General features: G+C 35.6%; 2 protein-coding genes across 4 annotated transcripts in view; one reads left to right on the forward strand and one right to left on the reverse strand.

The window, feature by feature from the left end:
- The window catches only part of LOC128985428 (uncharacterized), a 433,133-nt gene that overhangs the window by 354,336 nt on the left and 52,456 nt on the right, over positions 1 to 26,341 (reverse strand). The window lies entirely within an intron of this gene.
- The window catches only part of LOC128985419 (uncharacterized), a 51,827-nt gene continuing 26,637 nt past the window's right edge, over positions 1,152 to 26,341 (forward strand). The window contains exons 1-4 of one of the 3 annotated variants that reach the window (XM_054404897.1): positions 1,152 to 1,639; positions 18,544 to 18,729; positions 19,536 to 19,644; positions 21,811 to 21,995. In XM_054404897.1, coding sequence (XP_054260872.1) covers positions 1,451 to 1,639; positions 18,544 to 18,729; positions 19,536 to 19,644; positions 21,811 to 21,995 — 669 coding nt within the window. In that variant the 5' untranslated portion in view covers positions 1,152 to 1,450. The remainder of the gene's footprint in view (positions 1,640 to 18,543; positions 18,730 to 19,535; positions 19,645 to 21,810; positions 21,996 to 26,341) is intronic. The other 2 variants (XM_054404898.1, XM_054404899.1) reach the window with 2 other exon arrangements.

A 26,341-nucleotide genomic window follows, 5' to 3' on the forward strand; every position in this document is an offset into this window, starting at 1 on the left:
TGAAAGAATCTAAGTTTCAGAGGTTTACTGTTTTCATGCGTCTTGTTAATAGCCTAAACTTAATATAATATAAGCTATTTTGAAATTTATTTAATTACCCTTAAAATGGTGATTCTAATCTAGTAAGGAATAATTTCTGGTATTGTGTCTTTAAAAGTATGATATAACAAATTCAAGAATTTTATAAATGTAGCCTATTAGTGAGTGAATCAGAATCATAGCCTACAGTAACAGGCCATAAATTGCATTCATGGTTCATGGTTCACCTTAAAAGGCGTTCATGGTCATGCCTTAATAAAAATAATATATTACTTTTATTTGCTTTTACATACAGTTCTGCAGTGCTAACAGATTGTTATAATCAAAATTATTTTAACTGTATTAAAAAAAAAAAAAAACTACATATCCTATTACTTTCAGGTCATTTATGATTAGTTAGAAACGTAAAAGTATGATTTTTAGCCAGGATATATACTCTCTAGTTATAAAACAAAGGAATGCTTGCCATACTAGAAGCTTGATTATAAATTTGTTTAGAATTTTATTTTGGGCCCCAAGAACTGAATATGCAATGAAAACCTACTCACAGTTCAGATGTTCAAATGCAATTTATCATGTAGATATATTACATGTATCTCTGAATTTTCGGCTATGTCAGGTAATTGTAAATAAGTAGTATTAACAGAAATGTTATCACCACAAAACGCATTTATTTAACTTTTTTCAAGTAAGAACTCGAGGGTTGAACATGCGCTAACAGCCCATTTATTAGCATGCAATTTTAAATTTCGCGCCAACTCCGGCCTCACGCAAATGACGGGCGTATGATTCGGTGGTGGGAGAAGGCGCTGATGGGTGGTGTTACGAGAGACAAGGGTTCGTGAAAATGAAACAAGGTATTTTTTCTAGGCAACCATATTTATTTCACTTCACTCTCGCTCGTAACGTAACTTACGATAACAACATCGGTTCGATTCTCTACGATTACGATTTCGACTTTCAGTTGATAACAATCGAAACACAACCGAATCATACGGTTGGTCTGTTGTGAACCCAGCACTATCCGGTGGTCGGTTCGGTGTTCGGTGGTGGTTGGTTGGTAGCTTTCGTAGGTGTTGTTTTAGTTTAGTTTCAGTCAGTTCTCAGTTGTTGTTCGTTCTTATTTTCATCGTTGTTACGTTGTTGGTTGAGGTTTTATTGTTTTGTTTTGTTTGTTGCCTGTGCTAGATGATATCGGATACTGGTCCTGTTTTAATATTATTTATTAATTGTGACGTGTGCTAATTTTTCATTTTACAGTACATTGAAAAACAAATGTTTAATTTGTTAATTTGATATCCTGGTTTCGGTTGGATCTATACCTAGGTTTAGGTTTAACACCTAGAGGCTATAGTAAGCACTTCATCTTCATAGCTGGCTATCCAGTTAGTAGAAGTAGGATCTATCCAATATGGGAAGTGAACCTAAAAGAATGAGGGCTATCATAAAAGATCCTCAACACTTTAAACGGGTTGTGGAAACAGTGCAATTATTCAATGACAGACAGGACTTAATGGACATTTGTTTTGTTTGTGCCCGAGGACAAAGGGTTTATGCCCACAAACTATTGCTTTGTTCAATAAGTACTCAAATGAAAGAAGTGAGTAAAATTGTATTATAAGCCTAGACCTCTATTTTGTTGTTAATAAACACTCTGGTTATATTTTTAGCGCTGCTTTTGAGTTTGCCCAGGGCTCCACTGACCCTTAACGCGGCTCTGGTTGTGGGTACTTCAAATCGTGTGGAATTTCACGACAAATTCAACGGTACAATATTCATTTTGATACGGCCACTAATAACCTCGGCTGCACTTTACTTTAGGTCCTACACTCATTCGAATGAAAAATATCGATCAATATATTGATTAACTTAATCGATTGTTTCATTCGATATATCGTTTGGTTAGCTAGGTAAGGTTAACCTAACCTAACTAACCAAACGGTACAGTATACAGAATGAAACAATCGAGTAATCGATATTTTTGTTCAAATGAGTGTAGGACCTAAAGTAAAGTGCAGCCATAACCTCAAAAAGCCCGCAAAATACTTAGATTGATTGACTTCGTTACAAATTGCCTTTGATCGTTACTTTATTTTAATACTACCGGTACCAGCTGTTGTACCCGTGCTTCGCAACGGAAAGGACACTGAAGCGAAAAAATTTGATCTTGAATTCTGTTGTATAAAATAGTTAAACATTCCCCTTTGGTTTCAGGAACATAACTCAATTGAAACTCTTAGTTTGACAAATATCTTATTTCTTTAAGGCTAGGCTACATAACTTTTTTAAGGCTACCTAGTAACGAATTATATGAGGCGCTGATGCATGTATGGAAATAATGTACCCATACGATTCAATTTTCAAATTAAACTTATATAAGCTTTCTTAAACATTTAGGCTATTTTGTCCATAAACGTACATATAAAGTAAAAAAGGAAAAATAATCGCACAACATTTAAAGCACTGTAGTAAAGCAAAAAAACTGTTTATATTGATTTTACATATAGCCTACCGTAATTGATATGTTTTAACTTACTGTAGCTAATGAGCTTTTTTCAAAGTTCAATCTTAACCTGCAGATCAGTTTGTAATATATCACAATAATAAGCAAAAATAAACTAAATGGAAAACTTGTATTAAGTACCTTTGGTTAGAAAGCCTACCACTATTATTGTTAATCAGGGCACAAATTTCACCAATTTAAATATAAAATCAACAACAAAATACATAACAGTAATTATTTTTACTCGTTCCATAGTTCGAAACGTTTATGTATTTGCATTAAATTACATTATTATTTAAAACAACAAGTAAAGAAACATAGGTACGTTAGGCCTGAGACAGATTTTAGATAAAACAGTGAACAGCTTAGTTTTGTGATATTATCCATACATTAAGTTAGTCAAATTAAAACAGTGTTGTAAATATACAACTAGGCCTACTATGGAGATTTCTGTAAATTTAAAATACCCCCGCCGCAGCAAACCTGCAGACTTAGCGAATTTCCATTTGCCTGATTCTATTTAAACTAAAATGTCTCCTTAAAAATATCACATTTATTCCCTATTCAAACAAAATTATTTTAATGAGTAGGCTACTACTTGCTGCATCAGGGAGGGTAAAAAAGTTTTTTTTTATGTAAAATATTAAAAGGTACTGTGGTTTAGTAAGAAATTAATGTATTTTCCAAATTTGATCAAAATATGTTCATAAACATACGAACTACAACAGTTGACTTATTCTCCATAAGAATAACATAGGAATTTTAAAATTAAAATTTTTTTGAATTTTCTCCGTAACAATTAGGCGCATAATAACGCTTCAATATACTAAACTATTATTTTTTTTAAGCTCTACAAAATGGTTTAAAAAGAAATTGTGAAATTTTGTGTTTTTAGGATCAAAAATGGAAAAAACCTATTTCTACCCCATAAAACCCCCCATAAACCCCCGTTCCCATAGTCCGATCACACTGGTTCGCGAACTCATTCAAGTTTATCTCGCCTTACACCTTCAAACCAAATTTTATCAAAATCGGACAAAAATTACTGTACTCAAGTTATCGTGCGGATGGACACATATATATATATATCTATAAATAGATATATAAAAATTTGAACAAATTGTGTTTTTGGCCTCTGGGGACATAAAAATGAAAAAGTAAATCGGTCCCGGGCTTAGGTCTTACCATGAGACCTACGGTAATAGCTACTTCCCTATAGGGAAATTCGCTAAAAAGCGAATGTGTAGTAGATGATAGAAGAAAATATAATTCGTAGCTACCTCTGGACAGAATAAAAGTAGGCCTATAGTTGAAGTTTAGTTTGTAAATTGAATTAAAACACAAATAAAAGTGTAACCATTGAGTCAGTTAAATTTTTAAAACTGCACCAGTACATATATTTCTTAGTAAAAAAAATCCCGATCCAAACATTTGTTTAGGCCTATCAGTTCAAACATAAAGCTACCATTATCAAAATTATTCGAAAATATTATACATCGTAATGATCCTTCTGTTTCCATGAAAATAAGTAGCCTATATTTTCATATATATTAATCAAACTATTCTCAAAATCATAAAACTTTAGAATCTTGGGAGCAGGAGCTGTACCTCTTAACCTCTGCTGTTTGAACTGTCAAATTATAGTATTTACAGCTGACTTCAATAAATACTTTTTATTATTTTACATTATTCCAAAATGTAAACATTGAAACTTTGGAAGCCCATGGGGCGTAGACCAAGGGAAATATAATAATCAGGAATGCCTATATGTTAAACGGGTACCTATATAAGCTACCTTAATTTAAAATTTTATTTCAATCGTTTCAGTGGTTCTTGCGTTATTAGGAAACAGACAGACACACACACTCTCACACATACACACACACACATACGGGGTTTTACCGCATACTCGCAAACACCTAATTGTGGCATCTTTCAAACTGCGGCCACCAGTGGATGAAGGAAGGTGGTAGAAACATGTGTGCATCGATATTTTTAATTGAACACTCCATTTTAACATCTAACATTCCAGTTTTTAATTGTGGCACCTTGCCACAAATCGGTATATATCAACAGTGTGTGGACAGGATGCAACTAATGCGTTGTAGCGCTTGAGCGGTGTGTTCGCCCCTCCCTACTTTTCGCGTGCGCTGTTGCCAGTTCTCCGTTCTAGTTCCTTTCTGTGTTCATGTGGCTATGCCCTAGCCGCTGTAGCTCATTGCCCACGCTCCTCACGTCGTCTTTTATTAGTGTAACGATTTTTTTACATGCAGTTTATTCCAAGCTCCAATAATTTTGACAATTATTGGATTTAAAGTCAATGGACCAAATGAAATGTCTTGAGGATTACATAAAACTACATGCTATGTCGTTGATATTTTTTCGTTACATTGTATGTATGGTTTACAAACTTAGATACTTGGATTAAAGGCCTTAATGTGCTAGGTAAATTATCAGTTTCATGGGAATATACAAGAAATTTACCTTAAAATACGCAATAAGAGTGACTCCGTTTTTTCTGTATGCTGCATATAATTAATTCGTGGTAATTTAAAGTATGTGTAACGAATTTTTCACCGCATGATGTTTTAGCTGTTTTACATACGTTAATTGGTGGCTGAAAGTTATGTTTTTCTGACCATGCCAGCTGTCATCGTCATATAGGGGCCGAGCAGGCGTTTACATCCCTAGGGCCGCAAAATAACTTGTTCGCTTATTTACTTAAAAGATTAATGTATATTAAATGCACAAGCTGTATCCATGGCATTGCAATAGACTTGTTTTTTGTCACAGCTGCCTAGACAACTATTTATTGTTATTTTTGATTTTGCTGATTCCTCAACATATTTCACATAAATAAGAGGGACGTTATATTGCAAAACATACTTGGGTAAAAAATAGCGTTCGTACCACGAGCCAAAATGGGTTTGCAGCTCTCGATCGTTTCACGTTCTCGAATTCGTCTCGAACTTAAAACCCGATCTCGAGTCGGCAAAACCTCGCTTTCGGCCCTAGGTACGAAATATACTATTTTTAGGTTTTAGAGACCCAAAGATTCTCACCCCGTTGCGAAGCACGGGCAGAAACACTATAGTTAATTATATTATAAGATTATAAAGACTTTACTGTTTTGTCTGTACATTGCGTGGATTCATGAAGTGTTTGGTTATTTCTACGTGTTATATAATAAGAAAGCCGAAACGAGTCTTATGTCAATATCTGTACGTTTGTTTGATTGTTTCTGTCATTGTGTCTGTAACGCCAAAATTCCAATTCACGTGTCCTACCTTGAGAAAACTAGAGTACCATTCATGATCCAAATAGTTTTGTAATTGTTTAAATAAATTTGCCAAGTTTGATGAAAATATATCCATAAACAAGCAAACTACAAAATTTTACAATATTCTTTATAAGAATAACATGGGAATTTTAAATTTACAATTTTTGAATTTGTCCTGTTCCCAATAACCGTACAAAAACACTTTGATATACTAAATTATTTCTTTTTTAAGCTATTTAAAAAGGTCTGGATATAAATTGGGAAATTTTGTATTTATATAAGGTAACGTTTTTCTCCATTTCATATATTAGTAACAAAATGTATAGTATCAAATTCAGTAATAGCATTGACTACTAACACTAACACAAGTGTTTATATATAGTCAATGAGGCTACTGGTGCTACCGCTGATGGCTTATGCATGTGTACGTTAGTAGCTAGCAGACAATTTGCCAACTAGGAACATGAAATCAGCTGTTCCCCGTCCTCACTGTCGCGGTTGCTCGCCTAGCATATCAACAGCTGACTGCTGTAAAAATTGGTTGAGACGGCAGTAACTTTTTCTAGTACGCTTCTTTACCATGATATCTGCCAATTTAATTTTGTCCTAAAAAATGTATACACATCTCTAAGATTTGATGCCAACTGACAAGCAATTCAAATAAAAAAAAACTATTGTTTATCATCTCTGCAAAACTGCTAATAATTCATGTTCAAATTTTCATCAGAATTCCGTTAGTTTAAATCAACGATCACATAAGACCAATAGATGGAGCACGCCTATCTAACTAACATACAAGCAGTTAAAGCCAGGTCCGCCATCTTAGTGCTGGTTATAAGTGGTACAGTAGAACCCCTCATATCCGGCCACCACGGGACCAAGCCCCTGGCCGGATAACGATTTGGCCGTATAAACCAACCTACTATGAAAATGACAATTCATGCCTAATAATAATAGGTTATCAATATATGCAGTCAAAAGTATCATTTAAGTCTGGTCTGGGATTATTTGAAGAAAAATAAAAATCATTGTAAAAAAAATTTGCAGGTTAAAGTCGTTTAGTAATGAACGTACAAATATTATGATTCCAGGTAGGCCTAACAAAAACTATTAAATGAAGGTAAAAATGACAATAAATTGTACTTAAAGATAATTAGGACTTAAATGGTACCGGTACATGCATTTCTCCTCAACATTCTTATCCATGTTGCGAAATACAAAAATTAATGTACCGTACTGTACTAATCCCGCTTTGGAAATAATCAACCAACTGATCAGAGGTAAGGCCTACTAGCTCAACTGAGTATAGTGACACAGCAAATAAATGTGTAAGCAAACAGATAAATAGTGTGAACAATTTATTTTATGACTTGAACAGTCCCAAAGACTAGTGATTGCATCTAAACAGCTGTAAGCCGTGAGAAAAATATTTTGATATTGGCTTCCTGGAAGTGGCCGGATAAACAGAGGACCGGTAAAACCAAGGCCAGATATGAGGGGTTCTACTGTAGATGCTAATGAAAACGGCTCCAAAACTCAATGTCCAGCTACCAGCTTCAAGATAACTTGACATTTAGCCTATTTAGACTAAATGTAAATCGTTGAAACTTCGTATGAAAGATGTCAATTAGTCTAGGACACTATTGGTTCTAATTAAAAGCTTAAGAGTTTATATTTTTTATTTTAAATCTTGAAATAAAGTCGGTACTTTTAAATTAGCTTTAAAATATGACATAAAAAAGTTCGTCGGCTGCTACTGTTTAATTTTTTTTGTCAGGTTAGTTAAAAAAACGGTGGATTTTGTGGCTAAAGAGCTCAGTTTCTTGGATCATATTTTTTTTTAATGTTATAAAGGAGAGTTGTATAAAGAGTTTCAGAAACTATCTTGTGACTTTAAAAATACATTGTATACCAAACGCCAAACCTTTAATACGATATAGATACATATATTATAAATTGATTTGTAGCTTTTGAGAATTTTTCTTACGCCCAAAAAGTTGTTGTTATTAATTATGTAAACTAACTTTTTGTAAGATAGGGTAAACGCTAGAAAACAAATTGAAAGCGTATTAAAGGTCATTGTTCAACCGTCATGAATTGTTATATACCAACCTTTAGGGCCTATTGGTGACATTGGGGAGGTGGAATTCTAAATTTAGTTCATAACAATTACGTCAATGACCTTGAGCTCTGCTAGTAAGATGCCGTGGTATGGTGGCGTGTCGGGGAGAAGGGTAAAGGGGATTAATTATCGTTCATGCTTACTCATTCGCTCTTACCCACAAACAAACTTATTTCAAGCCTAAAATGAAGAATGTAGATCTAACTTCTATATTCGTTTGGAAAACGTCAGTCTTAGAGGCAAGTCTAGACTGTTCCTATGTCTGCGCGGTCCATCACAAGTTACTGTCTTTACTACTTTTTTTAGTAAGCCTATGTGTCGATTATGTATCTTGTACAATGTAAAATCAAGATGACGTTGTTCAAACTAAGATATAAGTTTAGACTTCCTTGTGTGACCAAAATAGTTGCCTACAGAGCAGCAGAAGAATCTACAATTTCTTATAAAATTAGTTTTATCGACATTTGCAGACAGTTCTATATAATTGTTTTTAAGGAAACCCAAAATCTATTGGCAATCATAAATTGATATGATTTGAATTTTTTGCCTCCTACAAATGAAATACCATGTACATATTGGTCCTCTGGTCCTGTTAATACAATTTTGTGAAGGGTTTCTTTTATAATTTAAAACTATATCATTGCACAAGCATTTTCAAGGACTCTCTGCAGTTTTGCGTACTCTTGCAACTACTAATTCAAAAATTCAAGAATCAGTTTGGTGACCAATTAAAAATAATGTGTTGATACGATATGAAAATTTAACTATTACATATCATAGTTTTTGAGGTTGGGACTGGAAATTCAATTGTTAAAAAAAATTACACAAACCTCACGGATGCCAATATATTTCCAACCATACTAGGAATTTCCTAACATTGATATTGTATGTTGAAATAGGTTTATTATTAATCAAGTTGAGAATACTAAAGGTTCTACAAAACAAAACATTGAATAATAAAAATACATTTGTATTTAAAGTAACAGATAGATTGACAAAATTGTAAAACGATTGTATAATATCAAACAATATCAAATTATTTACAGTATCACGGTTACAACTTTTAAACTACTCTTGTTTAATTATGACTCAATGTTAACGTCTTTAGGACCTTTCATTTTATGCTTTTGTTAGTGGGGACTGGTTAAAACACCACAGTACAGTAGGTTTTGCAAATATGATTGTGAGATGATATATAATCTGAAATAGTTTATGCATGTTGATAATAATATGTATTTTAATTTAAGTACTTTAATTGATTCGGTTATATGTTTACCTCATATAACATTTGAACATGGATTGAAACATTAGATGTCATTGGAATACTCTGAGAGTGAGAGGCAAAACATAACTCTCAGCAATGATGCATCGAAATCTACCTTTACTGAGTGATTCAGAAATGTAATTGTAAAATATTTTGTCAACATGACTAGAATGTTAATAAAATAGATGTATCAGCACGAAATTGTTTTTAAGAAAAAAAAAAATGCAGCATAGGGCAACTTATATAGTGTTCTAACCTAAAACATTGTTATTGTTTCAATGTAAAAATCCAATTGATACAAAATAACTACGTTACCAATTTATGTTTGTAAACAAAAATAATTTTAAATAATTTTTGTGTCATAAAATCAATTTAAATAATTATTTACTACACAAAATATTTGTAATGTAAAACATTGTTCACCACTCGGAGCAAAAGTATATTATTTATGGTACTTAAATTGTTTTATAGTACGTGGCAGTACAGTATTATTAGTTTATTAGTTGCTTGTTGCACTGTTCTACACACTGCTCAAGCGCTACAACTCATTAAGTGGCATCCTGTACACACATTGTTGATATATACTGAATTGCGGCATGGTGCCACTATTTAGAGTGTAGGCTGGCGCGAGAATTGGCAACATAGCATTAGGAAAGTTATAGTTCCAGCGGACGGCGCGAGGCGCGCTAGCTACCGGTATGGTTTCGTGTTCCACAATTCGGCGTGTACCTGCGCTACTTAAACTCACATCAACGAGTTCAAAAATACTCAATTGTGGCATGTGATGTTTAAACGACGTAATAATGCTGGAAAACCCAAAAAATGATCGAATTAGCTGTGGCACCCTGAAAAAGGTGCCACAATTTTTTAAGGTGCCACAGTACGGCCGTGTGCCTGTGAAGGATGCCACTATTCGGTGAATACAGACACACACAAACACACACCATCTCATTTATATATATACGAGAGGTCGTCCAGTGGTCGAAACTCGACCAAAAATACGTAATGTACTCACTTATCTATTTTCACCCCACACTGTAAATAAAACATGTGATTTGAGTTTCTTCCATTTGTTTTGGTTTTCTGTTTATATTTCGTTGTTATTTTCGTTACCAGCATGGCAACGCATAAGATCCATGTTAATATTTTCAAATTTTTAAACTCATTTTTTGTGCTTATCTTTGAGCCTATTTAAATTTATAAAGGGATTCTGCACACCTACAGGAAAATAGTTTTCTAACGGTATGCGTAGATTTTCCCTACGATGAACACGAGCTGAGAAAAAAGGTTTTAAAGAAACATGCTTGCCTATTAATATATAGATAGATATATATATTAGTATAGATTTAAGATTTATTATGTAACAGCAGTTGATGGATTGTAAAAATGTTTAGTTTTGTTTATGCCATGTTTCACCACAATTCAGGATTTGTTTGTAAAATTTAAATTTAGCCTACTATTGGCCTAAAATTTTTCTGAGTTTTGATTTTTTAGGCCTAGGCCTGACCCTAGTTAGGTCCTACTTAAATCTGTATCTTTTACCCTAGCAGCTAGGATCTTGCTCCTAGAAGGTGATGTCACAGACAATGGAATAAACCCAGACGTATCACTGCGCGATGCGTAGGGCCCCGTCACATCCTGCCTCTAGCGGAGAATCGAGGAAACACGCAGTCTCGCCAGTCGCCGGCATGGTCGGCGTCGGCGGTCGCTGGCTTGCAATTAATTGCAGCACGCAGTTCAACTCAACGCCAAATTCTCGTCTATCATTCCTCCTCCACATGTCGCGCGGTCCACCGATACCGTACTCCCTACTGCCCGTGCATCCATCTGCCTGCGGACAGCATTTATTTTTAATTGTGTGATTAATTTAATCACATTTGCGCAATAAATTATTTAATCAAGTTTAGCAATAAATTATACATGGTGTTCAAAAAATGTGGGGGACATATTTTACCTAGTGATTCCTTGGGTATAAATCAAGAGAAAATCAAGAACATTTTTTTTCCAAAATCGCTTCGTTACCCAAATATCCACCATTTTGTATTTTTTACATAAACTTTTTTTATATTTTAATGTTTTTAACTGATTTTTATGAAACTTGGTATGTATGTTAAGGTAGAAAAGACCCGTGTTAGAAAAAAAGTTCATCTAGATTCAACCTACAATTTCAAAGTGGTGGCCATTAAAAACATTTAAACTTAAATGACTCAAAACTGGCTGGTTTTTTGAAAATATTCCAAGTACAATTTTAATTATCTATTTTTTAAATTAGTATTATTTTAATTGTCCTTTAGCATTTTTAATTATCCATCAAACGATACCAAGTTCAAAATGATCAAATAAGAAATAGCTGAAATATTAAGATTTTTAGTTGTAAAAGGGGCAAACCTGACCATCTTCTGCCTTATTCTACCCCATTTTAGCAATAAAAGTTTTAGCAATAAATGTTATTCAGTGTGTAGTACCGTAATAGAGCGGAGCGAAGCGAAGCTCGTTGGGATCGGCTTCAATACAAACTTCCATAGACAGACACAAAACAAAAACACAAATCACTCAAAATTGCTTAACTTATTTTAGCCAAACTTTCCAAGATGCTTTGTTTCCACAAATAGGAATTAAGACCAAAAGATTTAAGACCAAACATTACAGTTTTAGAATAATAATAATAATAATAATAATAATAATTCTTTATTGCTTTCAGACAACATTTACATTGTATAGCAAACGTCAAGATTGAATACAATACATACGACATATAATATATATGATGTAATGTATTGACTAAGGCGAAACTTGGGTAATTTATTTATAAGATCTACATATATATCAACAACAAATGAATAAAATGATTCATGTCATGTACGTTTTGTCTTTACATTGCGTAGAATCATGCAGTGTTTGGTTATTTTTACGTTTCATAGCCTAAGAAAGCCGAAACGAGTCTTCTCAATTTCTGTCTGTCTGTATGTTTGTCTGTCATTGTGTCATTCTGTATTGACTCCAAAATGTTAGTTTCTACTATGAAAAAGATCAAACATTAAGTGAAATTTTTTTTAGCAAACCATAATGAATGTTTAAAGCTTTACGTTGTTAACGTATCAATTTTTTGTGGCCTTTGTATTTATTTACTTATTTATATATTTGCCAACGGATTCACACGAATTTTACAGTTGGATTACTAGTTGTGAATTGCTCAATATGACTAAATAGCCTATAAATAAAACAAATATCAAAAGTAACAATAATAAGAGTAGTGGCAATATACGGGTATGACATCACTTTAGGCATGTTTTCCCCATAAAAATAACATAGTGGGCATTTTTTAGCCACTTTTTTAAAAATCCTGCCCACGGCCTATACACCTCTATATAAATGTTCAATACCATTGTACAACTCCATTAACATTTAAAATCCACATCCATTCACATGTATATTCTCAAAATCGAGCGAGGTTTGCACGTGAACTCGGGCACGCTCCCAGGTCATGGCGCGCTCCCTTGGACATCCTTAGTGTAAATCCATGAATTCTGGCTACTTGGGAACCCAAGCCATTTTACATACAATAAATCACCCTTTCTCCTAATTACCTTTTCTACTAAATAGGCCTACATGTCTTTATACTTGGTCTTTAACAACTCCTCTGTATAGAATCCTCCTCTGATTATATTACCATTTTCATCTTTCAAGATATAAGTCACAGGCTTTGTATTCTTAACTTCTGCTATTGTAAATAGCTCCCCTGTCCAATTTGGGGTATATCCTTTACTAAAAACATGTTTATACTTGGACATTCTCACACTATCACCTACCTTATATCTTGGCTTTTTAACTTGCACTACTTTAGAAGTCAACCTCTCATGCACATATTTACAAAATACTCACTTGGTTAGGCTTCATTCCTATAGATCTATGCACCTTATTATTATACCGGGTGTCCCGGAAAGGAATGCACTTTTAAAACGAACAAAACAGGAAAATGGCTTTATTTACAGCAATTTACCCAAGAATACCTGTTTGTACACTTCAGGGAAATTACTTGTGAAAGATTACATCTTCCAGATGTAGACCTCTACGGTGCCGGCACTTCGCCAAACGAAAACTCACATCTGCGAAGACTTAACGGCAGAGTTCTGGTGAGATGGCTTCAGTTTCCTCACGAATATTTTGCTTTAGATGATTGAGAGTAGCAGGAGCGTTGTTGTACACCCAAATTTTTAGATACCCCACAAAAAAAGTCTAGTGGAGTTAGGTGTGGGCTTCTTGGAGGAAAGTTATTGTTACCAAATCTGGAAATGACTCTCCCACAAAAAAGCTGACTTATTGTAGTCATGGAGTCTCCTGCTGTATACCCATGCTGTATTTTTTTTTGCCTGTACTAATTGAGTTTTGTGCGGGTGAAACTGCAAATCTTGTTTCAAAATGCGGTAAATATTGGTTCGGGTATATTCAAAGCAGCAGCGTGTTTTCTTACTGATCGATGTGGATTATCCTCTACAGAATCTCGAACGCGCTCGATATTTGGTTCAGAACGCGCTTCTCTATGGCGACCGATGCGACGAGGTTTCATAGTTGATCCTGTAGCTTCAAATTTGCCCACCCAGCATTTCACTGATAGCAATATTCACTGATGGCATTTGGTTTTGAGATCATGTATTGAGCACGGAAGTGTCGTAATGAAAGCGTTTGATAATAGTCGCGTACACAGAAAGCACACTGCTTGCCGGTAAAGCCATCCATGGCAAATGACTTTCCACGGCATGGCTACAAAGCCCTGATAAGCTCCTTATCTTATCATTCTTGGACATTCGGCTTTCCCCAAAATAAAAGTGCAATCCTTTCTGGGACACCCAGTATTTTTGAATTAACTTTCGAAGTAAATCCAACCATTTATAACTCCCCTGAGCACTAAATTCCCTATATAATATAATCAAATAATGTTAACACTTTTTGTAATTTTTTATTTTTTATGTTGTAATATTGTTTAAAATCAAAACTGACACCCACTATGTGTACCAGAATTTCAACCATTTTGCCGTATCTCAAGCCATTTTCGAGATATAAGCGTTTTTAGACAGTTTTGCGGACTTTGAAAATTTTGCTGTGTCAAAAAAGGCTAGACTTTGAAGATTTTCGTGGCAACTTTTATTTGTACCCATATAAAATAATGTTAAAATTTTTTTGTAATTTTTGATTTTTTTATGTTGTAATATTGTTTAAAATCAAAAGTTGACACTCACTTTGTGTGCCAGAATTTCAACCGTTTTGCCGTATCTCAAGCCGTTTTCGAGATATAAGCGTTTTTTTAACATTTTTACGAACTTTGAAAATTTTGAGGTGTAGGAAAATGTCAATAAGATCTGGAATTTTAAAAATATGTGTGGATTTAAAATGTATATAGAGCTGTAGAATAATATTGAACATTTGTATGGACTTGTATATGCAAAGATAAGGGGCTTTAAAAAAGTGACCAAAAATAATCCCCATAAGAATAACATGGGAAAAACGTGCCTAAAGTGACTTATCTTTCTGGGTTCACCACTACTAATAAGAATACAGTACATGCAAATACTTGGACAAAGATTGAACTAAGATTAACGAGAAGTAAATACACAAGTTGGTTGAATAACAATAATAATGAAAATATGTATACAATAAATGTCACATTGACCAATCTAGGAAATAATACATAATAAAGATAACAATAACCATGATGAATATTTTCGTGAAAACAAAAATAATATGGCAATGATAAATATTTGAAGTGAATAATTAATTATTGCACATTATTACCCATCTTAATCTTCTTTTGTACTTCGTTTCATAATTTATGCCGTCATTTCAACAACATTTCGAGTCATTTTTGGACTAAGCAAAGCAAATATAAATTGTTATTCCATACGGCATTTTCATTGCACGATAAGTAGGCCTAAATACGATTATCATAAAATTTGACGAATATACAAAATAAAAAATGTAGAGAACCGTCGAACTAAAAAGGCAAAGAGCAGTGTTGGTGTTAAATGTGCTCTGGAAGTCCCTACAAAAAATACCAACTCTTTTGAATTGGGGTTGTTAGATTGGATTTGTCACTACTTCAAATCTATGAATTTCGAGTCAGAACAGACTAACTGGGACACAAATATTTTTTCCTTATGTTGTCACAAGGGGAAGGTAAAATGAACTCCTTATCAACATTATGAGTTTATGGAAAATCTTATCAACAGCGACTATAAAAAAAGTATTAAGGGTCAAAAGAGACAAAAAACTATTTGAGTAAAATATAATACAAATCTGCATTTGAAATGGCCAGTTCTAAGTCTCACTTGAATCAACATCTTTCTGGTAGTGGTAGTCTACATAGTTTTAAAATCCACGACTCCTTTTCCATCAAATTGGACCGTTAATACCCTCTAACATCTAACATTTCATTTTTCAAATGAAACTCGAATTAATATAAAACATTCATTTGGTTAAAATAATATATCGGCTTGATTAACATAAAATAGTTTATACAGGCAAACTATCAGTTTTATTTCATATAAAAAATTAAACAACCCCTAAATAAAATACAAAGATAAACAGTATTTGTTAATTATTGAGTGAAAATTTAAAAACGTACGTTTTCATGTCCCTGGCCTTTTACTTCGTAGATACTGGATTTGTAGTTTATTATTATGTGTTTTAATATTTTTTGGGACGGGGGAAACATGTTACACACATTTATTTAGTTTTAAATAGGTTCTAGGTATTTTTTTCGTATTTTTAAAGTCTCGAAATTCACGACCATGACGTGTCCCTAGGGTACATTTTCCAACTTTCACGCTGTTTTTAGACTAATTATTCATGCCGAAATATATAAAGTCATATTTTTATGTTATCAATGGTTATTAAACTTACAAAAAAAGAGTATATTATAATTTTATTGTCATTGCAGACTGACTACCATGACAAAATAAGTCTGTCCCTCGATTTAGCGTCACGACCATTTGGGAAAATTTTTCAACTTTGGAGCACGACAGTGGCAAGCCTGGCGTCGATGGAGTCAGTTGGTTTTAGAGACTAGTTCGGGGTGTACGTCAGGATTGTAGTGCCGGTCTTTTTGAGTTGAAAGGAGGAATTACAAGATTAATAAAGGAAAGATTGTGTTTTTTGTAATTTTGGTGTGTCCATGACCGTACGTAGTCATTCGATGAAGTAGACATGGTGTTAATTTTTGTTTATAAGATATTTCAATTGCTAGATCAACCTAGAAGTCCACTTTGTATCCTCGAACATGAGGTGCAGGGCTACCGCCAGAACAGAGCCAAATAACACGTAATTTCACGACCAAAGTTTCACGACCATCGCGGTTTTTTTCACGACCAATCCAGCCTTATGGATTATAGTGAGTTTGGTCGTGACAATAACTTTAATATAATTGTAAATTGAACAGTTTAGTTCAATTGAAACACATAGTTTTATTATAACTAACAGTATAATTGAAGGATTGTTTGGAAAGATTTAGATTATTCCAGACAATTCACGACCGTACCGCTTGTCCCTGACCATCACGTTTATGATTTCTATCATAAAAATTTCAAAAATTAAAATATCGTCATATTTCAATGTTTTATACACAAAAGAAGCACACCTCTATACAAACATAACGATTTTTCGGGTCTCAGGTAAGTTTTTTCGGAGTTATGCAAACTTAAAAAGATTTTATTGGCTTTTTTCTATTTTTTGAGTTTTTTAAATTTTTTTCTAGAAAGACCAAATATACCAAAAGCTCAGTGACCTTTTTATTGTATAATGGTCATAAAAGTAAATTAGTTTATAGCAAAACATAGTTATAAAAATAATATTAACTATTTTTAATATTCATTTAAACGTCCGTTATGGTCGTGACAGGATTTTGTGTTTTTCTACTAAAGATGCTCTTTAAAAAGAAAACTACCAAAGATATTGCGTTACCATGGACATTTTATGAAACTTAAAATGTTAATAAAATAAAAATAATAATAAAAGTTTTGAAAAAAGGGGAAAAAAATTTGCAAAGTGCTTTTCCTGAAAACGTACGTTTTTAAATTTTCACTCTATTATTTCTTTTATTGCTGACAATATTCCCGTGGCGGAGCACGGACGGTTAACTAGTAAAGTTTAAAATACCTGTATTTTGAAACAGAAACATATTTTCAATGATTATTTTTTCTTAAATACTTTATAACGTATTAAAACTGTATACCAAGTTTCATAAACATATCTTAAATATCTTCAAGAAGAACCGGTAATATTGAAATTAATATTATTTTGAAATAAAAACTTCACCAATAAATTCAGAAATATTGGTGAAGTTTTCATTTCAAATTTATATCTTAAATAGTTTTCGATCCCCCACCCCCTACCCTGTTAAAGGGGTTAAACAATATTGTTGATGTAAAAAAATTGTGGAACCTATGTTAAGAATTAAATCGACAAACAGAATATTTCTATCATTTCAGTTTTACAACTACAGATTTGTTTTTATATTTTTGAAATTGGTGCTTTTTCACATACATTAAATCGCATTTTGAAATACCTGTCATTTTGGCTAGGGGTGAGATATCCACCGAGGGCTTGCGTCATTATGTTTTTTTTTATAAATCCTTCAAAATGAGGGGTCACTCAATAGGGGTTGCTATTTGAAAACAATAAGTCAAACCCACCCCCTACCCTGTTAGGGGGGTTAACAATATTTTTGATGTAAAAAACGGAACCTTTGTTAACATTCAATGCCACAAACAGAATATTTTAATCTATTTTGGTTTAAAAAATACAGATCTATTTCAAGACTTTATTTACACACTTTATATGAATTTGAACGGTTGGTGTTTTTTTTTTTGACTCTAGGGACCTCAAAACGAAAAATAAATCGGTCCCAGGTCCAGGTCTTACGATAAGTACTATGGTAATAGCTTATTCTATGTATGGGAAATTCGCTAAAACACAGCAATTTTGAAACAGGATATTATTTTTTAAAGATCATTTTTCCTTAAATACATTATGACGTATTAAAACTGTATACCAAGTTTCATAAAGATATCTTAAATAGTTTTCGAGAAATATCTCATTAAAATCAAATTCAAATAGAATCCCACGGCGCCACTCGAGGAGGAAACGCTTCGCGTCTTCCGCTACAGTGGCGCGGCAATACAGCCGCATCATGAAACAGCGCCTAGCGCAGATCCAGCTGACCGTCTGCATTAAAGTATTATATTGTCTGTGGTGATGTGCTTGTAAAGGCACAATAGCATCTTTTGTGTAGGCCGACTAATTTGTCAAGCTCCGTAAAATATTTAAACCCCACTCTGTTTTAGATGTTTTTGGAAGTTCCTGACAACATCGACCTGATCACAATTCACCTGCCCGACATAGAGGGGAGAATATTGAAGCATCTGTTTGAGTTCTTGTATCAAGGCCAGCTTAGATTATACAGAGATGAATACAACAAATTCAAAGATCTAATGGACTTGTTGGGCATTGTACTTCATCGCTCTTCTTCGGTAATATAAACATTAATTTAGCCTATATTAGGTTATTCTCTAATAAGTTACTTATTTTAAAATTAAGTTAAGTCAAGCCATGGGCAAAAGTTAAATAGTGTATGGTTTCACTAATTAAATACCGGTATTTAATTGTCATGTTTCTACCTAGGCCTAGTTATTTTGGTGCTTAAATTAATTATGCTATCTAACTAATGGATCAAATTTAGATAATAACATAGTCCACAGTTTGGGCTGTTCAAAAAAAAAAATAGTAAAAATAACAATGCCAAAGGCTGGATTTGCATTAAAGTGCTCATTTTAACACTTCACTGCAGACAAAGTATGAACGACGGGATGGGCTGGCCTCAGAAGCTGGGATGAGTACTGAGTGTTTTTTTTCTAATAGGTTGGCAGCCTCTTTTAACTATGCTCTGCCCGCTTACATAGGCTAGAGACCTGGGCGTGTAACATATCCAGCAGGCAAGGGGTGAGCGGGTACAGTACAAGGGTGAAGTAAGTAGGCTACTGTTAAAATAGTAGTGGTAGAGACCAGTATCCAAATTCACAACATCACTGCCGTAAGCCTGAAATCCGTGGCACTACCAACTGAGCCACCAACTCAACTTAGTAAACTTGGATGTTCTAGTTAGAACACTCTGATGCTAATGCAGTGATAGCCTCAATCGATACCGATGTTAAACTTCTGTTACTTTCTGGACTGCCCTCATACCTCACTCTCATGTTTTGTCTATACTTGGCTTTCTAATCATGTGACTGACTACTATCGTATGTAGGCCTAATCAAATGTACTGTGCATTTTTCAGAACAAGACAACAACCCATTTTGTGCCGGAAACGGCAGTTCCCACAACTCAGGCACAGCAGCCTGTTCAGCCAATCTATTATGTGCAAACACCGAGCCTCAATAATCAAGGTAATGAAAATCAGTTTCCAAATTCACAGTATAATATATCCCTTACTAAAACATATATAAGTTATCCCAACAAAATTATGAACTGGCATAGGCTATCTATTGATGAAATAGAATAATAATTACTAGTGTACCTGTTGCTCGAATTCGAGCAATTGGGAAGCATTACAGGCAACTCACAAAGATTATGGAAATACTCACGATCTACGCAACAGTTAGATATAATCAAAATCTTTTGTAAATATCTTTTCTTTTCTTAAAAAGCTGATCTTGTTTTTTAGTGTTTCTACAAATTTTTCCCTCATAGCCGCATTAGGTTGTCCCGTAATTAGGTTGGAGGAGTATTTAACGATTATAAATGAAAAAAAACATTATTTCTTTTCTTTTACTTGGTTGTGTTCTATGACTTTTTCTATGTATCCATTGTTTGCAAATCGATTATTTCAATGATTGCTCAAGAAATGTAGCATATTGTTAATTCAGTTTTATTTATAGCCTATATCAAATTGTCCAGGATTTCTCGCTTTTTTTCCATTGTAATAATTTCACCAACCCAAGTTTCGTCTACAGATGCAATACGCCAAAGAATATCACCTACGTACAATCTCCAAGAAGTGGTAAAAAAAAGGCAGAAACCAAGCCATACAATAGATATAAGTTAACTCCATAAGAAATAATTTTAAGAGTTTGTCACAGCGGCCCTCTTTAGTCTTCGTAGCGGTTGGGAGCAGGAAGAACGAACATTAAAACAAGCGAATAGGGATCAACTAATTTTATTAATTATCGAATAATGAATAATGACTTTACATAACTACAAACACGATGATACAAGAAAATACAACTAACACTTTGTACTCGCGACTAACAGAATATTAAATGATTTTAACACTGAATTTAGAACATACACGGACTCATAGAAAGAGTAAGAGAAAGAAAGGGCGCGAGACCGCGCGTGGCGGACCTTACCGTCATTCGCTACATTCCGGCGCGATCTAAAGCTTCAGCATCGCCCAAGCGGAAGCATCAGCGTGGTCACATGACCATCGTCAGCCAATCAGCGCACGCTGAGCGCTCAGCCCATAATTCAACGCGTGGACAGTTGCTTGACAGGTGCTGCAGCCAAACGATTACAACTGTCATTAATGAAACTAACTGAAGCGAGGAACCGAGTCTAGAAGTGTAACATTGTTTATCGCGGCACACGTGCATGCAGATTCAGCACATTCCAAGGCATATCCGGCCAGGCCACGACGTCTGGTTAGGATTATTGTAGGGTTACAAAGTAATGAAATGAATTGGAATATGAGTTTTAAGGTTCACTTGGAGACTTATGTGAAGTTAAATAAAATTCAATATTGCTAAATACGGTTGACACATCAACCTAGCAAATATTCGGTGATAGCCAGCGGGCCAGGTTTAGGGAGTAAGGCCAATCAGCTTAAGCTCAAAGTTAAAAAATTACAACCAAATGAGGCAAATATGCCAGGCCGTCACAAGTTACTGTGGTATTAGGATTTTCCACTGATTTGGTAATAGAACATTATATTGCAAAACATGACACGATGCAGAAGAAAATCCAATTTAAAATCAGAAAACCCCATTGCAAATAGGCTACTGTACTTCATTTTGACAAATTCAATAAATCACAATTTAAATATTAACAGCTGTTTCATTAAAAAGTAGTGTAGAATTATGCATATGGTCGTAATGTAAACAAATCTGAAGAGGCAACTTTAAAGGCTTCTGGGGCAGAGCCCCAAGGGAATTTACCTCGTTCCTCTTTTGATGGCTCATCTACAGACCAAGACCTTTCTTTAGATACCTCTACCAAGTTTCTACGCCCAGCCGTTCTCTCAAATTAGCTATGACAAAAACCCCATTTTCCTCCATAAGAATAACATGGGATAGGAATTTAAAGGCCACTGGGGCAGAGCCCCAAGGGAATTCACCAAGTTTCTCTTTTGATGGCTCATCTACAGACCAAGACCTTTCTTTAGACACCTCTACCGAGTTTCTACACCCAGCCGTTCTCTCAAAATAGCTATGACAAAGAAAAACAGTTTCAAATTAATATATAGACTAGGCCTATATGTTGTTAACATGAACATATAGATGAGCACATGATGAAATAGAAGTATACTTGATAATTGGATGTTATCGGCTGTGCAGGCCAAATGCAGTACATGCTGGCCACCCAGGGTCAGATGATGCAGATGCCGTCGTCTGCTGCTCCTGGACAGCTGATGCAAGTAGCTCAGCCACAAGCACAGTCCCAGGCACCCACCACTTCCATGGCTCAGGGACAGATGATGCAAATGGCACCGACAATCATGACACAGGCAGGTGTCCAGATGGTGAGTTTCTTTAGTAAAATCAACTTTTACATGACCTTGTCTAACATGATCTTTTTTTAGGGAACACTTAATTTTTTTAAAAAGCACATTCTCTTTTATTTTGCATTGGACGACCACATGGGCCACAGAGGACTGTGCGTGGAAAATATGCAGCAAAGCAAGGGTGAGCCGGTACAGTACTAGTAGGGTGAACTGTACTAATAAAAAGTAGTGGCAGGTACTACTGACGCTGCTGACTGAGCCACCCACTCACTATAGCTCACTATAGCTGAATGACAAATAGCAACTTTGTCCAGAATCAATCCTGTTTGGACATAAGTCGGTGTTGGAACCAGCACTCAGGTAGACCACAGTTATGGACGACTGGATTTGCCAGCCCCATCGGGGGAGCCCCCAGTGACATTCCATCATCCAGGTTGGTGGGGTGTTCTGCTCTCAGTGATGCCGCTTTTTGCCGCCTCTCCTCATCTTCCTGTGGCTGTGGTTCTTGGGCTTAGTCCTGCCTGATGTGTATGACTAAACATTATGTGTGGCATATCCTTGGCTCTGGAAGTAGCCTCTTCCTGGGAGGTGAAAGACAGGCAAGTAAGCCCAAGCAAGTAAGGCAAGTAAGGGGAGATCACTGTCCGGTGTTGGAATCGGCATTTCAAGTAGGCCATAGTCATGGACGTCTGGTAAGCGCCAGCCCCTTAGGGGGAGCCTCCAGTGACACCCCTCCATCAAGGTTGGTGGGGTGTTTAGCTCTCGGAGAGGTGGAAGTGCGCCATCAATCTCCCATCTACCTGTGACTATGGTTCTTTGGGCTTCGGCCTGCTTGCTCTGTGCGACCAGCATTCTGTGGGGCAAATCCTCGACTTTGGAAGTAGCCTTTCCTGGAGGTGAAATCGGGCAAGTACCCGTAAGCTCACGGGGGCACTCTAGGGGAACGTAACTTGGCTGGGCACACTCCATCAGCCAATCCCTGTCTCTGAGCCCGGAAGGTATGGTTATCTAGAGTGTGGGGGGTTTTCTCTGGAACCTCAATTGAGTTAAGGGTGTCGCCACCTTTGGTGGATAGGTTCATCCGGGTGGGTCCCACTTCTAAACCCGCCTCCTTTTGGGAAACCCTGAGGGCCTGTCAGTGATGTTGGACTTGATGGGCAAACGAAGTAGATCGGGTGTTGGGATCAAGCCCGCTAGGGGTATCTGGGGATCTATGGCCCTGGTTATCCCTGGTTTCCCAGCATTGGGATGGCCTCGATCGGGTAGTAGTGGAAATGGGGGCTTGCTGGCGGCCCCCTTCCTCCTGGCTTTGATGGCGGGTTTCGGCCTGTCAGGGATTGGATAGGTCCCGAGTGTTTCTTGCACTATATGCAACAGGGCATTTTATTATGGGCCTTCAGGTTTTGAACCTGCTGGTTCCAGGTGGAGTGACGCTTTTAACCAAGTCGCCGGTATCCCTGGTAAGGATTGAGGGGCAACCCTCTTTCCGAAGGGTTGCTTCGGCAGCCGGTGAGCCTGATGACCTTAAGTCATCCGCCCATGGTGTGTCAAGGTTGATGCGTAAGCTCCTGCCTACACCATGGGGCCCGGGTATGTTTAATTATAGGTACCGGGTTGCAGTTGAGGGGCTTCGGCTTTTTTGGCAAACAAACAAAATGGAAAAAAAATGGAAATGGACATAAGCCGGGATTTTTCATTTCTCATACAATTTTGAGACAAGATCTCTCTAGTATTTTGGGTATTGCATTGACTTTCTGCAGGCGTTTTAACTTCTTTTTTTATCTTGTTTAAAAAAAAAATCTTGATCAAAATAAAATCTCCAGATTTAAAATTTCTTGAAATTTCAAGACCCTATCCATTCAAGATTTGTATTGTCAAGAATTCAAGACCCGTCCATCTCTAACAAAAAGCTACCATATTAAAAAAAAGTATGACCTACATTGCGTAGCCCGAGAGAAACTCAGGAAAGGTAAGACATTCCTAAGCAGGCCTAAGACATTCCTAGATATGTGGGCCATCTTTGTGCTCAATTTTGGCTGTATTCGGTGTAGTAATTTAGTTGTGGCAGCCGCACAGACAGACACCACCTCAATTTGATATAGTATAGATGACTAGCAGAGTACCCGTCCTTCGTACGGGGTTGGTATATAAGTATAAAATTCTTATTGCAGTTATACTTGTGCTTTGCGTTTGCAATGGGAGAGGGCACGTTTTATGACAATTTGGTTTACGTTATATTATAATTTATGGTATATAGTATAGGTCATCTACCATAGCTATTCCACCACTGCACTTAAACAATAGAAAAAAGTAAAGTTCTCACAGCTTTTTCTTGCTGCTGGGTTCAAATTAGCTATTGTTACAAATGCAAAAAGAATTAATAGTGCTGTACCCTGTTGGTAAATCTTATCTTATATATTAAAAAAATTTGGTTTTTCTTTTCCGAGTTCGTTTGGCTCTTCTACCCGACCGATTTTCATGATTGAGGTCTCAAATTGAAGGTATGCACGCTCAGATTTGCCATCAAGCATCGGCATATATTTATCTATAATCCTACTCGGCTTATACGTAAAAGAAATTTGCTCCCCATGTTATTCTTATGGGAGTTAAATTTGGTTTATCTTTGCCGAGTTCGATTGGCTCTTCTACCCGACCGATTTTCATGATTGAGGTCTCAAATTGAAGGTATGCACGCACAGATTTGCCATCAAGCATCGGAATATAGTTATCTATAATTCCACGCGATTTCTACGTAAAAGAAATTTGCTCCCCATGTTATTCTTATGGGAGTTAAATTTGGTTTATCTTTGCCGAGATCGATTGGCTCTTCTACCCGACTGATTTTCATGATTGAGGTCTCAAATTGAAGGTATGCACGCACAGATTTGCCATCAAGCATCGGAATATAGTTATCTATAATCCTACTCGGCTTATACGTAAAAGAAATTTGCTCCCCATGTTATTCTTATGGGTGTTAAATTTGGTTTATCTTTGCCGAGTTCGATTGGCTCTTCTACCCGACCGATTTTCATGATTGAGGTCTCAAATTGAAGGTATGCACGCACAGATTTGCCATCAAACATCGGGATATATTTATCTATAATCCTACTCGGCTTATAAGTAAAAGAAATTTGCTCCCCATGTTATTCTTATGGGAGTTAAATTTGGTTTATCTTTGCCGAGTTCGATTGGCTCTTCTACCCGACCGATTTTCATGATTGAGGTCTCAAATTGAAGTTATGCACGCACAGATTTGCCATCAAGCATCGGCATCAATGTATCTATAATCCCACGCGGATTATACGTAAACGAAATTTGCTCCCCATGTATTTCTTATGGGAGTTAAATTTGGGGTTTCTTTGCCGAGTTCGTTTGGCTCTTCTACCCGACCGATTTTCATGATTGAGGTCTCGAATTGAAGGTATGCACGTACTGATTTGCCATCAAGCATCGGCATCAATGTATCTATAATTCCACGCGATTTCTACGTAAACGAAATTTGCTCCCCATGTATTTCTTATTGGAGTTAAATTTTGTTTCTCTTTGCCGAGTTCGTTTGGCTCATCTACCCGACCGATTTTCATGATTGAGGTCTCGAATTGAAGGTATGCACGCACAGATTTTCCATCAAGCATCGGCAAATATTTATCTATAACCCCACTTGGTTTATACGTAAAAAAAATTTCCTCTCCATGTATTTCTTATAGAAGTTAAATTTTGTTTCTCTTTTCCGAGTTCGTTTGGCTCTTCTAACCGACCGATTTTCAAGATTGAGGTCTCAAATTGAGGGTATGTACGCACAGATGTCCCATCAAGCATTGGAATATATGTAGCTACAGTCCAAACCCGGATTATACGTAAAATAAATTTGCTCTATTGGTAGTTAAATTTAGTTTTTCATTTCCCAGTTCGTTTGGCTCTTCTACTCGACCAATTTTCATGGTTGAATTTTCAAATTGAAGTTATGCATGTCCAGATTTCACAACAAGCATCGGTTTAAGATACAATATACAAAATACAAAAAAAAATAAAAAATACAAGGTTAAACCCGTCGAAATCAACAGGTACTGTTGAGGTAATTCTATTTTGGAACCATTTGGTTTGTTTGTGATTCAGCACTATGCCAATCTTAATAATCATAATTAATTACACAAATGATGCCGGAATTTTACCGAAGGTTCTTATATGAAAATAAATAGGATAACGTAATTAGAATTGAGTATAGATATCAACTTTAGTTTTTTCGTTTCGTTTAGTTTTTTGTTTTGTTTTTGTCTAAATAATCTACTTTTATTTGGGCTATCGGTATAATATCGGGCTATACTGTTATTCGGACGGAGGGTATGTTGAGTTGAGCTGACTCT

This window comes from Macrosteles quadrilineatus, unplaced genomic scaffold (genome assembly GCF_028750875.1).
Source record: "Macrosteles quadrilineatus isolate MER2022 unplaced genomic scaffold, UCM_ALF_1.0 Scaffold_2__2_contigs__length_208266976, whole genome shotgun sequence".
NCBI lineage: Eukaryota > Metazoa > Arthropoda > Insecta > Hemiptera > Cicadellidae > Macrosteles > Macrosteles quadrilineatus.